The sequence below is a fragment of the Choloepus didactylus genome, chromosome 19 (genome assembly GCF_015220235.1).
Source record: "Choloepus didactylus isolate mChoDid1 chromosome 19, mChoDid1.pri, whole genome shotgun sequence".
Classification (NCBI taxonomy): Eukaryota; Metazoa; Chordata; class Mammalia; order Pilosa; family Megalonychidae; genus Choloepus; species Choloepus didactylus.
In genome coordinates, this window is record NC_051325.1 from 48705119 (window position 1) to 48722852 (window position 17734).

At 45.5% G+C, this 17734-nt stretch overlaps 1 protein-coding gene across 12 annotated transcripts in view; it reads left to right on the forward strand.

Moving 5' to 3' along the window:
• Positions 1-16500, forward strand: part of PABPC1L (poly(A) binding protein cytoplasmic 1 like) — a 36098-nt gene extending 19598 nt beyond the window's left edge. Inside the window, exons 7-15 of one of the 12 annotated variants that reach the window (XM_037811119.1) lie at positions 6299-6394; positions 9383-9649; positions 10172-10262; positions 10882-11010; positions 11533-11639; positions 12539-12632; positions 13755-13885; positions 14348-14422; positions 14805-16500. In XM_037811119.1, coding sequence (XP_037667047.1) covers positions 6299-6394; positions 9383-9649; positions 10172-10262; positions 10882-11010; positions 11533-11639; positions 12539-12632; positions 13755-13885; positions 14348-14416 — 984 coding nt within the window. In that variant the 3' untranslated portion in view covers positions 14417-14422; positions 14805-16500. Of the gene's footprint in view, positions 1-6298; positions 6395-9382; positions 9650-10171; positions 10263-10881; positions 11011-11532; positions 11640-12538; positions 12633-13718; positions 13886-14347; positions 14423-14804 lie in introns of those variants that run through there. The other 11 variants (XR_005212996.1, XR_005212997.1, XM_037811118.1 and 8 more) reach the window with 11 other exon arrangements.
• The last annotated feature ends 1234 nt before the right edge of the window (positions 16501-17734 follow it).

Below are 17734 nucleotides of genomic sequence, written 5' to 3' on the forward strand. Positions count from 1 at the left end.
CCAACCCATTGTATGGCATTAGTTTTAGCAGCTATAAGAAACTAAAACAGTTTCTGGTACTGGAAATTAAGAGTTCTATTACAAATATATAAAAATATGGAAATGACTTTGTGATTGGATAGTGGGTAGAGGCTGGAAGAATTATGCAGAGCTTCATAGAAAAAGCCTAGATTGCTTTGAAGAGACTGTCGGTAGAAACACATACATTAAAGGTACTTCTCATGAGGCTTCTCATGGAAGTAATAAATGTGTCATTGGGAACTAGAAGAAAGGTGATCCTTGTTATAAAGTGTCAGAGAACTTGGGAAATTTTGTGTTCTGATGTCTGATGAAAGGCAGAACTTGAAAGCAATGAATGTGGATATTTAGCTGAAGAGATTGCCAAGTTTAGGTGTTGAAAGTGCAGCCTGGTTTCTCCTCGTGGTTTATAGTAAAATGTGAGAGTAAAGAGAAGCTGAGTAGTGGACTCTTCAGCACAAAGAAGCCAGAGTTGACGCCCTGAAAAATCCTGAGCCTTTCCAGGTGGTGTGCTCTGAGGCCAGGGCTGGAAGCGGCTCTGTCAAGGATCTCCCTGAGCTTTGAGGTAGTGGGTCCCCAAAGGACAGTGCTCCATGTGAGGGCTTCACGGAACAGCCCTTTGCTAAAGAAGGTGTGACTGAACATGGATCCAGTCAGCCGTCTCAGGAGGGATGGATTAGAAATGCAGTTGTCCAGAGAGAATCATGGAAAATTCCATTGTCTGATGGTTTGGACTCACTTGAGCTACATGCAAAGCCTAAAAGGTTTTTTATCAACATTTGTATGAGCAGAACCCCTGCCAGCCTGGAGTGAAAGGGACAGAGAAGGGATGAATTGAAGGAAGAATGACTTCAAGAACACAACCATGGAAGCAAAAGTTTGGACCAGAAAGATCACCATGGTCCAAGAGAACTGCCCACCCATGTGTGTGGAAAGGGCGGGTCGCCCCTGTGCTTGGAGAGGGCAGTTCATCTCCCCTGGCACTTGGAGGGGGTGGACTTTGTGCCCTGTTCAGGGAGAGTGCTTGAGATGGCGGGGACTTCATCCCCAGTGTTTGGGGATAGTGTGGCTGCAACACAGGCACTTGGAGAGGCAGCCCCACCACCCCGCCATTAGGCCCAAAGGACAAAACGTTGGTCCATAGATGACTCTCAGACCTTGAAATCTAATGGAGTTTGCCTTGCTGGATTTCGGACTCGTTTGGGATCTGTGATCCCTGTTTTCCTTCGAATTTCTCCCTGCTGGAATGAAAATGTTTATCCCATGCCTATCCCTCCATTGTATAATACAAGCAGATAATTGGATTTCTAGGTTTCACCGGTCTATCAAACAGAGGAATTTTGCCCTAGGACAGATCACACCCATAACTGATTTTGATGAGACTTGGTACTTAGCATTGTTCTAAAGTGGTTTAAGGCTTTTGGAATGTTGTGAAGGACTGAGTGTATTTTGCATTATGGGAAGAACATGTCTTTTTGGGGTCCAGAAGTGAACTGTTGGGGATTGAATCATGTCCCCCACAAAAGGCATGTTCAGGTCCCGACCCCTGGTCCTGTGGGTGTGAACCCATTTGTAAATGGGACCTTTGAAGATGTTATTAATTAAGGTGCCCAAACTGCATGAGGGTGGGCCTGAATCTGGTATGGCTGAAGTCCTTATAAGCAAAGGAAATTGAACACAGAAAAGAAGCCAGGGGGAGCAGCCGGAGCTGAAAGTCAGTGGAACCCAGGAGAGAAGGGAGAGGATGCCACCATGTGCGTTGCCATGTGACAGAAAAGCCAAGGACCCCAAAGATTGCTGGCCAGCCAGAATTTACTGACCCTGGGAGAAAGCAAGACTTCTAGACTCTGCAACTATGAGCCAGTAAGTTCCTGTTGTCAAGCCAACCCATTTTATGCTATTTTTTTAGCAGTTAGGGAACTAAAACAAGGGAGATGTGACTTCTGCCCCTTGGGACATTTGGCAATGGTCTGGAATATTTGGTTGTCAAGTTTGAGGAGGGTGCTACTGGGTAGAGGCCAGGGTTGCTGGTAAACATCACACAGTGCACAGGACAGCCCCGAGCAAAGAATTATGTAGCACAAATAGTAGGGAATAGGGAATTAATGCTTAATTTGTACGGTTTCTATTTGGGATGATGGAAAAGTTTTGGTAATGGTGATGATGGTAGCACAACATTGTGAATGTAATTAACAATACTGAATTATATAGTGGAATGTGGTTAAAAGGGGAAATTTTAGGTTATATATGTTACTAGAATAAAAATCCATGGGACTGTACAAGACAAACAGTGGACCCTAAGGTAAACCATGGACTACAGTTAAAAGTCGTGCCAGTTTGAATGTATTATGTCTCCCAGAACACCATTATCTTTGATGTAATCTTGTGTGGGCAGACTTAACAGTGTTGATTAGATTGTAATTCTTTGAGTGTTTCCCTGGAGACGCACCTCACCCAACTGTGGGTGATGACTCTGATTGGATAATTTCCATGGAGGTGTTACCCTACCCATTCAGGATGGGTCTAAATTAAATCACTGGGGCCAAATAAATGAGCTGACAAACAGAAGGAACTCAGTGTAGCTGAGAGTAACATTTTGAAGAGGAGCTATAGCCAAGAGGGACACTTTGAAGAATGCACAGGAGCTGAGAAGAGAGAGTAGTTGCAGATGAAAGACAGTTTGAAAATGGCCGTTGAAAGCAGACTTTTGCTCTGGAGAAGCTAAGAGAGGACAAATGCCCCAAGTGCAACTAAGAGTGACATTTTTGAGGCGCTGAAGCCTAGAGAGGAACATCCTGGGAGAAAGCCATTTTGAAACCAGAACTTAGAGCAGACGCCAGCCATGTGCCTTCCCAGCTAACAGAGGTTTTCTGGACGCCATTGGCCATCTTCCAGTGAAGGTATGCAATTGTTGATGTGTAACCTTGGACACTTTATGGCCTTAAGACTGTAATTATGTAACCAAATAAACCCCCTTTTATAAAAGCCAATCCATTTCTGGTGTTTTGTATCCTGGCAGCATTAGCAAACTAGAACAATAGTAAAATTGTAAAAATGTGCTTTCATCAGTTGTAACAAAGGTACCACACTAATGAAAGGTGTTCATAATAGGGTGGTATATAGGAACCCTGTATTCGCTTGATTTTTCTATAAACCCACAATTTCTGTAATTTAAAAACAAACAGTAGTGCCAACGTTGAAAAACCCTGTACACACACACACACACACACACACACGGTTATTCACATAGATTGTCAGGAGTTTGTTTATAGACTTAGAAGAAAACATGCATGATATCATCTTTGGGAGCAGGATGTTAAACGTACAGGTGTGTGACACCTGTTCTGTTGTGTATCTGCACTTTTTGTGCTTGGGAGGCCTGAAAAGAGGAAACCATGGTACTGGAGGCAGCTGTTGTGTGAAGGTTAGGAGTGCAGACACCTAAGTTAGAAAGTTTACTTTAGTCCCATCTCTGCCATATGTGAGCTCTATGATCACAGCAGTTTACTGTAACTGTTTGTGCTCTAATTTTATCATCTTTAAAATGGAGATAAAAGTTCCCTTCTCATAAAGTTGTTGTGAGGATTACAAATTAAGATGGACAAGGCCTTAGGGTGGTCCCTGGCACCAAGTTTGAGTAACATGAGAGTTTACTCAGCTGGCCCATGATGGGGTGGTAACATGGGACATTCTGTGTCATATATACACATTTTAACTATTTTTAAATGTGCAGTTCAGCGGTATTAGTCATGATGTTGTGCTATTGTCACCACCACTCGTTACCAAACCCAAACAGAAACTCTGCCCGTTGAGCTTCAACTCCCCATTATCCCCTCCCCTTGGCCCCTGGTAACCTCTAATCTTCTGTCTCTGTTAAAATTTGCTTACTCTAAATATCTCATACAAGTAGAATCAGACAATATTTGTCCTTTTGTGTGCATCTGGTTTATTTCACTTAGCATAATGTTTCAAGGTTCATCCATGTTGTCGCATGTTTCTGTTTTTTATCACTGAATAATATTCCATTGTTTATATATACCACATTTGTTTATCCATCCATCAGTTGATGAGCATGGGTTATTTCTACCTTTTGGCTGTTGTAAATAATGCTGCTATGAACATTAGTGTACAAGTATCTGTTCTAGTCCCAGTTTTCAGTTATTTTGGGTGTACACCTAGGAGTAGAATTGTTGGGTCCTTTGGTAACTTGATGTTTAACTTTTTGAAGAGTTGCCAAACTGTTTTGCATAGCAGCTGTACCATTTTACATTCCCACCAACAGTGTACAAGGGTTCCAACTTTTCCACATGCTCACGAAAACTTATTTTCTGTTTCTTTATAGCCATCCTAGTGGATGTGAAGTGGTATTTCATTGTGGTTTGGATTTGCATTTTCCTAATGACTAATGTTGTTGAGATCTTTTCATATACTTATTGGCCATTTGTAGATCATCTTTGGAAAATGCCTATCCAAACCCTTTGTTCAGTTTCTAAGTTGAGTTGCTTATTTTTTTATTGGTGAGTTTAAGAGTTCTTAAAAATATATTATGGATAGTAAACCCTTATGACTTGCAAATATTTTCTCCTATTGTGTAGGTTGTCTTTTCACTTTCTTGACATGCTTTGTATGAAAGTTTTTAATTTTGATGTGAAGTCTAGTTTATTTTTTGTTTTGTTGCTCTTGCTTTTGGTTTCATATCTAAGAAATCATTGCCAAATCCAGGGTCATGAAGATTTTGCCCTGTGTTTTCTTCTAAGTTTTATAGTTTTAGCTTATATATTTAGATCCTTCTTGATCTATTTAGAGTTAGTTTTTCTATATGGTATTAGGTAGGGGTTCACCTTCACTTTTTTTTTTTTTTTGCATGTGGGCAGCCAGTTTTCCCAGGACCATGTGTTGAAGAGATTATTTTTTCCCCATTGAATGTACTTGCCACCCTTGTCAAAAATCAATTGGCCATAGATGTGTGGGTTTATTTCTAGACTCCCAGTTCTACTTCATTGGTCTATATGTCTGGCCATATGGTAGTGCCATATTGTTTTGATAACTGTAGCTTTGTAGTAAGTTTTGAAATCAGAAAGGGTGAATTCTTCAATTTTGTTCTTCATTTTCAGAATTGTTTTGGCTATTCAGGGCCCCTTGCAATTCCATATGAATTTGAGGATCAGCTCTTCCATTTCTGCAAAAAGGCTGCTGGGATTTTGATAAGGGTATTGCATTGAATCTGTGGATTGCTTTGGGTAGTACTGACATAGTAACAATGTTAGGTCTTCCAGTCCATGAACATGGACTCTTTCCATTTATATAGGTCTTAATTTCTTTCAGTGATGCTTTGTAGTTTTTAGCATGCAAGTCTTCCACTTCCCTGGTTAAATCTATTCCTAAACATTTTATTCTAAAAGATGCTATTAGAAATGGAATTGTTTTCTTTCCTTTTTTGAATTGTTCATTGCCACTGGTATGTATAAACATAACTGCTTTTTTTGGTATTAAATCTTGTACCCTGTAGCTTTGCTGAATTCGTGTATTAACTCTAGTAGTTTTCTTGTGGATTCTTTAGGATTTTCTAGATACTGGATCATGTTATCAGTGAATAGATAGTTTTACTACTTTCTTTCCAATTTTGGTGTCTTTTATCTCATTTTCTTGCCTAGTTGTTCTAGAACTACCACTACAATGTCAAGGAGCAGTGGTGAAAGTGAGCATCCCATCTTCTTTTTGATCTTAGGAGGAAAGCTTTCAGTCTTTCATCATTGAGTATCTTGTTAGCTGTGGGTTTTTCATATATGTCCCTTATCATGCTGAGGAAGTTTCTTTTTATTCCTAGTTGTCTGAGTGTTTTAATCAGGAGCATGTTGGATTTTGTCAAATGCCTCTTCTCGTAGTGCAGTCTCTTAATTTCTGCTCTATACGATCTCCAGTAGACATGGCTGGGCCTGTGAAGAACTCTGCCTAGTGCAGTTCCGTGTCAGCTGTTTGGAGAGCTAGGTGCTGCCTCAGTGCTGTGCCTTGTGCTGCGTGACCTTGGCTTCCCTCTGTCGGGCCCACCTATGGAATGGGTAAAGACTTGTGGTGCAGGTGGGAGGAGTGCAGCTCTGTGAGGACTGCCGAGGGATTTGTGGATTTTGAGGACTGCAGCCTCCAGGTGATGTGTGTACTGAGGGAGTGGTGAGGTGTGGGGGTGCTGTGGGAGAGTAGAGTGGGAAGCTTGGCCCCTGCTTTCCCGAAGACAGCCTGGGGCTTGGGAAGGGAAGCATCTAGCAGTTCCCTTTCCTTCCAGGGCGTGAACCTATATGTGAAGAACTTGGATGACTCTATCGACGATGAGAAACTGAGGAAAGAGTTCTCTCCTTACGGAGTGATTACCAGTGCGAAGGTGAGGGCCAGGTGCACGCCTACAAGGGGATAGCCTTCCCTCCCATCTTGTGACCACCACTCCCATGTGTCCAGGGGCTTCCGGGGAGTCTATCCCTTTGGAGCTGTCTGACCCAGATGGAGCCCAGTCTGTTTGTAGCTCTGGTCTGGGCTGGAGTGGGAGAGGGTAGAAATATAGTCCCAGTCACACAGCTGGACTTGTTGGAGCTTACTGTAAACTTGGTTTATTCAGCAGTCATTTAGTGAGTGCCTACTGTATGCCAGATTCTAGAAATTCAGATCTTGGTATTTCCACTGATTTCTGTTGTCTTGCCTTGGCCAGTGACATAACCTCTTCTGAGCCTCAGTTTCCCCCATCTGGAAAATGAGAGGATTGGGCTGCATCATTCTTTGTTAATTCTTCCACACTTTCTGAGCACCTACGTACCCTATTAGGCACCTGAGACATGGCAACTAACTGTACCACTCAACAGCTTTGTAACCTTGGGCTTAACTTCTGAGCCTCATATGTAAAATGAGGTGGTTGGACTTGCTTGGTGGTTCTCAATCCTGACTGCTTATTAGATGCCTGGGTTAAGTAAATTGAATGTAAGTCTTTGGCGGTAGGGCTTAGGCATTTTATTTTTAAAAGCTCTCCAGATGACTTTTAGATGACCCAATGTTTGCTCATTCTGTGCTTGAGCACCTGCTGTTTTTCCAGGCACTCTGGGGGCATAAGGAACAAATCAGATATAGTTCTACCTTCAACTGGTTTGTAGTCTAGTGGGGAAGTCAGACATATCACTAACCCAACTGTATTTTAAGAAAGAATGGATAAGAACTGGAGGCAGGTTGTGGGAGCTTGATGGAACAGGAGGGAAGACTTCTTGAAATAAGTGGCAGTGGCAGCAGCAGTTGATTTGTCTGTGCCTATAGGAAGTAGGGAGCTACAGGAGGGAATGAGGAACTTTCTAGAGAGATCAGTGTGGGTGATGGGTCTGGGAGTCCATGCATGTGATGTGCTGGCTGAATTCCTAGGAAGTTGTCTGGAAGTTCTCTTTTGCCTTTGGAATCCAATTTTAAATGTCACTCAGGGTGCCTGGTATTTGGGGAGGAGGTTCTAATGTTTTGGGGGCTAAGGACCTTTAGGAAAACATGGCCAAAAACTGTGGGACATGTAAACTAAGCATGAGTAAATGTGATTAAACAATTGGAAAAACTGTGGGCTCGTTCCAGGAAAGTGCATGTATCTTTGATATAGTACCAAGGTTGAAAGCTGGGATTTTAAAGTTAATCAGACCTAGATCTAAATCCCAGTTCTACCAGCTATAGAATCTGAGGCAGGTTACTTTGCCTTTCAGAGCCTGTTGGACCCATCTATAAAATGGAAGCAACATTACCTACTTCTAGAGATGTCCTTAGAATTGCTATAGAGGTTATAGGTAAAGCTCCTGCACACATTGAGTTGTGAAATAATGATTGCTATAATTATTAGTCACACAAATTGCAGAAGATTTCTCTGACCTCCGACTAAACACTTCTTGAATAAAGAGAATTGTATAAATCTGAATTGCTTAGGGTTGTAGAAAACCTGGGGGTGATTTGTTAATGAGGATTTTATATAGTTTTACATACTTTTATATAAAATAGGGAGGTTATGAAAATTAAGTGAGTTAATGCATATGAGTGCTTAGAACACTATCAAGTTCACAGTAAGCGCTGCATAAGTGCTAGCTGTACTAATTGTCTCTATGTATATATTTTTTTAAATTACGTACTAACAAGTTCTTAATCATTTTTGTGCCAAGATCCCTTTGGCAGTCTGAGAAGCCTCTGGACTCCTGAGAATATTTTTAAATGCATAAAACAAAATTCATAGGATTATAAGAAACAATTTTATTAAAGTATATCAAAATAACAGTGTCAGCAACATATGTGCTGCTTAATTCATTAAGATTTAGCTAAGTAGCAATTAGCATAAATATTTTGAGATTATCGATGTGGTATGAAAATATAACTTCTTTTGGTGGCAGTCACAGACATCGCTAATACTATTATGCTTTTTGGTTGCCCACATTCATAATAGAAGGAAATGCTAAACTTGAGTTAGAGCTTAGTGAAGATAAAGATATCATGTTTTCCTCATCCAGGTTCTCAGACTCCCTGAATCTGTAGCATAGATCCCAATACTAATGGGTAACAAACTGCAACTTAAAAATCACCAGTTTAGAACATGGGCTCTCTACTAAGGCAGATTTTTTTTTTTTTTTATGTATCTCAGCTTTAGTCTCTGTGGACCCTGTGAGCTAGGCCAATGCCTTGATGCTTAAAAAACAACTAAATAGAAGTTTAAGACATTGAGAACCCGCAATGCAATGTGGATTTGCTCCTGGAACAGTTAAAGGACATTAGTGGAAAAATGGTGAAATCCAGATGAAGTCTGGGGTTTAGTTGATAACTTTGTAGTTAATAGTGGTTCATAGTATGAGGGTAGTAGTATTATACCAATGTTAGTGTCGTAGCTGGATGAAAGGTATACAGAAGCTCTTTGTTACCATCTTTGCAACTTCTCTATAAAGCTAAAATTATTCCAAAATAAAAAGATTACTTGTGGAAAAAAAAAAAAGATTAAGCGCCTCTTCTCCTCTTCCTGAAGTGTGGCTCAGTGCCTTGCAGAGGCAGTCGTTCTATCAGAAAAGTGTGTTGGGTTGGAGTCCTGGCTGATGTAGGACCCGCTGGCTGGGTGACCCGGGACACACCATGCTCTCTGGAGCGTCCCTTTCCTGCCCTGTGACATGGAGTGGCAGTACCTCCGTCTGCGGGTGTTGTGTGTTGGAGAGGATGAGAAGGGACGGAAAGCATCTGGCATGCAGGAGGCCTCAGTAAATGTGGGGATGACGGGTTTCCCGGGGGCCTGCTGGGGCCGGGCCCTGCCCTGGGGGAAGAGGGGAGCACTGTCCCAGGAGTCTCTTCCCCACCCCCAGCTGCCCTTGTCTTGTCTTGCTTTTAGGTGATGACAGAGGGTGGCCACAGCAGGGGGTTTGGCTTTGTGTGTTTTTCCTCTCCAGAAGAGGCGACCAAGGCCGTGACAGAGATGAATGGGCGCATTGTCGGCACCAAGCCACTGTACGTGGCACTGGCCCAGCGCAAAGAGGAGCGGAAGGCTATCTTGACCAACCAGTACATGCAGCGCCTCTCCACCGTGCGGGCCCTCGGTGGCCCCCTCTTGAGCTCCTTCCAGCAGCCCACCAGCTACTTCCTGCCCACCGTGCCCCAGGTGACCGCCTGCCCACAGCTCCCCACACTGTGTCCCTGACAGGTAGAGCAGCGAGACCAGAGCTCCACAGGCAAACGTGGCTCCCCAACATGCTGCTGCCAGTCACTCTAACCTCTAGCGTCCCCCTCGTTAAATGGGGTAACAGTATTGCTGTCAGACAGCATGAGATTCATGAATGTTATCTGGCCACAGAAAAATCTTTCTCCAAGTAAGTTTGGGCAATACTGCACTAAGCAAAAGAAGCCTACTTTTTTTTTTCTCTATACATTACTTTACACTAATATGCCTATATGCATCATGACTTTCCCAAGTGGACATAGAATAGGCAGCATTTCCCCGACTTAGAGGGTCGCTTTCTGTGAGATGCCTGTCACCTTCTCTCCTGGGCATTTGTGTCCGAAGGAGCATGGTTTGGGAAAGGAGCTCATGTGACCCAGAGGGAGTGGGAGGCTGTAAGCCACCTGCAGTGGAGTCGCAGGGGGGTGCAAAGCCCCTCACTCTAGGTTCTCGTCTCCCACCCAGCCTCCAGCCCGGGCTGCATACTATGGCGCTGGCCCTGTGACACCCGTCCAGCCTGCCCCCAGGTGGACAGCCCAGCCACCTAGACCTCGATGTGAGTGACCAGCCTGGCCCTTGGGTGTGGGCTCCGTGGGGCGGTGCAGAATGTAGCAATGAAGAACACGGGCTTTGGGTCAAGCCTGGCTTTGCCACTTCCTGGGGTGTGAATTGAGCTGGGGAACGTCATCTGTTTGAGCCTCAGTTTCCTCTGTGAGCCTGAATGACCTGTGCGTAAACCACCAAGCATAGTGCCGGGTCCTTAAAAGACACTCAGAAGTGGACCTTACTGTCAACTTTATCCAAAGACCTGATTTGTGACTCTGAAAATTCTTACAAAGCTGAGAAATAACACCCCTTGGCCATATCACTGATGAATGGCCCTTCTCTCTGAGTGGAGTTCATGCTGACTTGAAAAGGTCTTGGAGGACTGAGGTGTATGATTGTAGTGCCAGTGCATCTGGGGGCTCTGGGTGGATGCGAGATGACTTGGTAATTGTGAATTGCCACATCCCCATCCCTGGGTCTGCATGACTAGGTGATTTCCCTCATTTTTCTATTATCTTTCTAGTTCCTCCTCCCATCACCGTCCATGCCCTGCACCCTTCAGGGTGCTGAGTGCCATTGTGATTATCCCCACCCTAACCTTTTTCTCTCCATATTCTTCCCACCCCAAGCCACCTACCCTCCGCCTGCTTCAATGGTCCGGCCCCCAGGCACACCTCGGCGCCCCTTGGCCCACAGCAGCAGTGTCAGGCAGGCCTCCACCCAGGTGCCACACCCCATGCCCCATAATCAAAGAGTAGGTGAGTTTGGGCAGGGCCAAGGGGGACGGGAGTATGAGGAGGGGTGGCAGGGACTTGCAGCAGGTCCCCCTGGGGCTGGCACTGGTGGGGATTCGGAAGCAGCCTCCCTGGTGGCCTTGTACACCCTATTGGTGAGCAAGGCTGATTTGGGAGATCATGAAGCATGAAAGTTAGGTTGGACTCCACAGTCTGACAGATCTGGTTCCCGGGCCTTACTCACTCTTGTGGCCTTGCCAACTGCTACGGCTGATTGCCTTGGCCTTAAAATCAGGGTAAAAACAGTATCTGTATTGTGTTGTGAGGATTGAGATAACACATGCAAGAGCTTAGCACAGTACCTGAGCCTTTGTAAATACTGCAGTGGATTTGAACAAGGGCATCTGTTCCATCTGGAAAATGATGACATTATTTACTGTGTGCCAGCCTCGTGCTTTGTGCTGGGGATTCTGCATGAATAAGCCAGACCCAGTCCCTGACCTGGGGTTGCTGTCAGTCCCCAACAGCTCTGCTTATCTCTTACAGCCAACATTGGTACCCAGACCACAGGACCCAGTGGGGCAGGATGCTCTGCACCAAGCCGTCCCCTCCTGCCATACAAATATCCTTCGGCAGTTCACAACACCCATCAGGTAAGGCTGCCTACTCACCCTCTCGGCCTGGGCTCTGGGCAGCCTGTCCCCGAACCTTGGCTATGTTGTGGACCTTCTCTGGGCCTTTTTTTTTTTTTTTTTTTCTTTTCTTGGCTTGTGGTAGTTCGTTTATGAACGTGTGCAGTCATAAGAGATCACCCATACTAACAAAGGGGGAAAGAGGGCCAGAATTGTATTTCATTAACTAATTACAACTTGCTTTGCGTAGGTTATTAATAAAATTAATATGGATTTCCTTGGTATTTGTGTTGCACAGCAAGGAAAGGTATTCTAAGAATCTGCTTAGTGTAAAGGGATATGAATAATCTGCAAAACAGAGCCAAAAATAACTACTGTAATTAAATAAAAAGGCTTGGAAATTTGTCTCCCCTTGTCCACTCACCCCCACCACCTGCCAAAAAAAAAAAACAACAACAAAAAAAACCTGTCAGGTTCAGCATTACCATACAGTATGGAATGTGTAAACAATTTATTGAAAAATTAGTAAGTCTTAGAGCAAAATACTTTCAAAGTTACCAATAGGTGAAAGGGTCTGAAGTACACTGGGGATGTGGCCAAAAGCTACTTGATAACAGAGTGCTTTATTTGGCACAAAGTGATCAGTAAAGAGTGGGGCTTTCATTTGGCAGTGTTCACCAGGAGCTCTCACTGGTTCATAGCACCACAAAATGCTTCTAAGCCAGAGTGCAGCTTTGTCTCCTAATCCACTGTGCCCTTGTGAGGGACTCTTTACCCCACCTGATCTTTCGGACCTTGCTCCTTGCTCCCCTCTTCCAGTGAGCCTTCCTGGAAGCCTAGTGTTCCCCTCTCAGGGTAAGTGGTTCCAGCCTTTGCCCATCCACGGTGATGAAGGGATGTCTCCCTGGCACCGTGTCCAGGTCCTGGAGCCTGCCGTGCACATCCTTGGACAAGAGCCCCTGACCGCATCCATGCTGGCTGCAGCACCACCGCACGAGCAGAAGCAGATGATTGGTGAGTGGCCTGTTCTCCTAGTCTGTAGTAGTAAGAGGATGCTGAGAAGTGGCTAGTTTGGTGGCAGATACCTTGAGTGAAGGTCAGGAGATGTGGACAGGGTCCACCTTTGCCACTGACTAACCCCCTGCGTGACCTTGCACAAGTTGCCTCTGAGTCCCTGTTCTGACGTCTTAGAATACTGGTCATACCAGGTGGTTCCGGGGTTTTTTCCATCTCCATTGTTCTATGACTTTGACTTACGCTGAAATAAACCCACGATGTGGGGAAATCAGGGGCCAGAAAGAAAAGAGGGTCTGGACTTGGGTTCCTGCCAGGAAATGTCCCATGAGGTGGGCCCTGCCACTCTGTGCACCAATCCAGAGTGGGAGGAAGCTGTTGCCAAATCTCATTAATCTCTCAGTTCCCATTGCAGGAGTCAGGGAATAAATAAATGTGTTGGGTGAATAAAGTCATTCCCCACTGGCTCTGAACTCCCTGTGAGTTCATCTCTATCCCATGTCTCTTGAGAGGCCCTGGCTGAAGGATGCCTCTGACTATTGAATGAGGAAGGCCACTATGTTCTCTAGACCTTTCACTAAAGGCCCACATTGCCATCACCCACTGCTGTTTACCTGCAGTCTTGCTACCACCCCCAGGAAAAACAAGTGGATTTGGTGGAGATAGAAAGGTTGGCCAGCAGTTCTCTGTATACATATTTTCCTTCCTCGGGGGAAGAACCCTCTCACCCCCACCTAAGACACCCTATCCCAGCTGGGGGCCTCCATACATAGCTGTGGTGGGCCAATCACCACCATTAGGCCCTGCCACTAGAAATACCTCATGGTGGAAGGTGAATTTATCCTGACTGAGAAACCGACTTTGGTCAGACCCTATACAGATCACTTCCCATATGATGTCAAATTTGAATCTTCAAACTATCTTTGAAGGTGGGGTTTACTCTGTCCCCTTTATGGTTGGGAAAGAGGTTCCCAGTAAGTTTAAGTGATAGCCTGGAGGAAGCAGTTCTGGACAATAACCCAGATGTCCTCACTGTTCCACTTCTCAATACCACCCTGGGGATCCTGGGGCCATCTGCCACACTAGGTGTGCGCACAGGCCAGCCAGGGTTGTTCTAAACAGGTGAGCGTCTCTATCCCCTCATCTCTGGTGTCCATGCCCAGCTGGCTGGCAAGATCACGGGCATGCTGCTTGAGATCGACAATTCGGAGCTGCTGCTCATGCTGGAGTCTCCAGAGTCCCTCCAGGCCAAGGTAGGCCAGAGCCTGGGCAGCAGGGAGCCTCTAGAGGGCTGAAGGGGAGCGAAGGACAAAGGTATCTCCTAGATGAGCTAGTGGCCGGCTGGCTTGCCAGATGGTTTATCTTTTTGCTAATGCTGGAAGGTCTGCTGAGTCTTGGCGTGGGAGAGGGCCCCTCAGCAGTTGGATTAATTCTGTGCTCCACTCCAGAGGCAATGTCTGGGTGCAAAGAGCTGTGTTCTGACTCCCTGTAAAGGTTAAGTTTCTTTTAGCTGCCCAGCAGTTTACTTCTGTCTTGAAGGTGACAGTGGATTTTCTGTCATGGGTGCTTACAGACAGCAGTCAGATGGCAGCTGCAGAGAAATGCTGTGGAGGGAGGGGAATTGTATCTAGCGTGCTGGCACAAGGGGAGGACAAGGCTCTCCTGGGACCCTCCTGGGGCAGCTGCACCAAGCTCCTCCCACCTGTGCCCCACAGATAGAAGAGGCGGTGGCAGTGCTGCAGGCACACCAGGCCATGGAGCAGCCGCGGGCATACCTGCCCTGAAACCAGGTGGGTGGGGTGGGGGCAATGGCGGCAGAGGAGCTGAGCTCAGGAGGAACTGGAAAGAACGGGCAAGGACCAATTTCCACACACTCACTGAGAACCTTCTCACATCATTGGCTTTCTCTGAGGCACCACTGGGGAGCTTGAGGGAAGCTGTGAGGATAAAAGGTGATAAACGGTGTGACTGGAACGGGTGTTCTGGTTAGATGTGAAGGAGTGAGGTGCCCTCCTGCCAGTGGCCCTCAGAATAAGCTGGACTTTCCCTGGACACTGCCCAGTTCCCTTCTGCCTGCTTGAAGGCCTGACCTGGTTGTCAGTTTATGATCTTAATTGAAGGCCAGGTGTCTGCTATACTTTAGAAACATTTATTTTTTCCTTTCATCCCCAGAAATGGGAATCTTCCCTCCCACGGCTGCCAAGAGAACAGCATCTCCTGCTCTTGGCCAAACGGCCTTGTTACCCCTAACTTACTGGTCTGTATCTGTACTTGAGCACTGTCTGTGGACTGAAGTCTGGCCACCCTGCCAACCTATTATTGCCTTTTGCTTTGTGCATTAAAAATGTTGCAAAATCTGTCTTGCCTCCCAGGAGGCTTTCTTGTGTCTGAGGAAGGTGGAGCCACAGCCAAGGGGAGGTCTGATTGGACTGGGGTTTTGGCTGTAAGAAGAGTAAACCAAACAAGCACACACATAAAGAGGGTGTGTACACTAGAGCAGTAACTAACAGGAACTGAGCAGGGCTATTTGTAGTAGCCCCAGACTATTAAAAACATCAACAGTGAAATGGATGACTAAATTGCCATCTTAACACAATGGACTACATCCAGTACAGCACTGAGAAAATGAACTGAAGTTGCAGATATTCTATCTAACATGCATCAGGGTTCTGCAGCTCTGACTTCAGCACCCTGCAGTACAGTAAATGCCCAAGAAGCAAGCAATTGCTTTTTGATTACTGGCTGAAAAACCTTTGTAGAAAGAAACCCTTTTCCCAGGTCATGCTTGTCCTCCCTTGGGGGAATAGGGTTCTTAGGGACAGGCAGCACTCACTTTACATCAGGGATATGTATCCCAACCTTCTGCCCTCCCCTGTACCTGAGCAAGCAAATAATGAAGAAAAACACCACCCAGTGTTTTTTTGTGAAAAATTCACTGACAAATCTAAGCCCTCAAGGTTACTCTGTCATCCTACCTCTACTGTTCACTCTTCCTGTACTCCAAAAATATTTCAAATTTTCCCACTTAATCTCCAACCTGTTGTCACCTAACATTCCAGAACCTCACCTCCTGGCTACTTTTAATTTGTCCCCTGTGCTGCTTGATCATCTCCCCAAATGCTGAGTGCTGGTGTTTTCTTGAGGCTGAATTCTGGGTCCTCTCCTTTTCACAGTCCATGTTCTCTCCCTAGACTAATTTACAACCCCATCTTCATCCACACCTGTTCTCAGAGACTGCACACTCTACTATTCTCCAGCCCAGTCCACTCTTCTGCATGCCAGGCCCACATATCTCCCTGCCTCCTCACCATCACCTCGTGGCTATCAACAACAATTCAGATTCTCTCCAGCCAAGCTCATGATTTAACCCCACCCCCATGCACACCTGATTCTCAGGTCCTCTCTTCCAGTGTTCCCTGTCTCAGTAAATGGTCTCACCATCCATACTGTTGCAAAAGCCAAAACCCAAGCTCCTGACGTTCACTTTCTCTCACATGAAACTGATGACAGTTTTCCTCTCTCGTCTTCCTATTTCTCTCAGTTCACTACACCTAGTCTGAGTTCCGCAGGACTCTGGCAATCATCTCTCACTGGTTTACCTGCAGCTGCAGTCAGAATGGTTTTTGCAAAAAGCAAGTATGTCTCACCCTTGCACAAATCCTTCAGTAGCTTCCCATTATCGGTTACAATGAGGACAAAACTCACATGGCCTGAGACCCTGCAGGATGTGCCACCCCCCACCCCCACCCCTACTCCTGGGAGTCCCCAGGAAATTCTGTTGTTACCCTGTAAGACTTGTTACCTCTTCTGGCGGGGGGTGGAGTGGGGATGGGGGTGGAATGAGATTCAATCATGACCTTTAAGGCAATCACAGCAGTGTCTGTGCATCCTTCTCCTAGAAAGGGTTAACCTATGAGGAAGAAGCACTCGTTGATACTCAGGAAATTTCCTCCTCAAGGCTTCTCTGGAAATTACCAGAGTAAGTTTCAGGGATGGGCAGTGGGCACAAGGAAGCTTATCACACTGTACTCTTTGTGATAAAGTTTTAACATTTCTTTTTTTTTTACCAAAAAAAAAAATCTCTTCTGAGTTTGTCCAAGCTTGCCTTCTATATTTTTGTCCGTAAATCAAGACGCTGGCTTTCTAGAACTCAAGAAGACAAGGTAAGTCAATTGGGACTGGATGTTACCACTCAGCCTGCCTGAAGTCAGGTAAAATTCATGCATGCATGTCAGGCACTTCTGCTTAAGATGATTGTGCCGGTTTGAGTATATTGTGTCCCCCAAATGCCATTATCTTTGTGGTCTTGTGTGGGGCAGACGTTTTGGTGCTGGTTGGATTTGCTTGGAGTGTGCCCCACCCAGCTGTCAGTGATAATTTTGATGAGATGTTCCCATGGAGGTGTGGCCCCACCCATTCGGGGTGGGCCTTGATTGGTGGAGCTATATAAATGAGCTGACTCAAAGAGAGAAGAGAGAGTGCAGCTGGGAGTGATGTTTTGAAGAGAAGCAAGCTTGCTAGAAAGGAACGTCCTGGGAGAAAGCCGTTTTGAGGCCGGAGCTTTGGAGCAGATGCCAGCTGCCTTCCTAGCTAGCAGAGGTTTTCCGGACTCCATTGGCCATTCTCCAGTGAAAGTACCCGATTGCTGAGGTGTTACCTTGGATGCTTTGTGGCCTTAAGACTGTAACTGTGTAGCTAAATAAACCCCCGTTTTATAAAAGCCTATTCATCTCTGGTGTTTTGCATTCTGCAGCATTAGCAAACTAGGACAATGATGTTCTAGTTTGCTAATGCTGCTGGAATGCAAAACACCAGAGATAGACTGGCTTTTATGAAAGGCGTTTTATTTGGTTACACAGTTACAGTCTTAAGGCCTTAAAGTGTCTGAGGTAACACATCAGCAATCGGGTACCTTCACTGGGGGATGGCCAATGTCCAGAAAACCTGTTAGCTGGGAAGGCACGTGGCTGGCATCTGCTCCAAAGTTCTGGTTTCAAAAAGGCTTTCTCCCAGGATGTTCCTCTCTAGGCTGCAGTTCCTCAGAAATGTCACTCTTAGTTGCACTTGGGATATTTGTCTTCTCTCAGCTTCTCTGGAGCAAG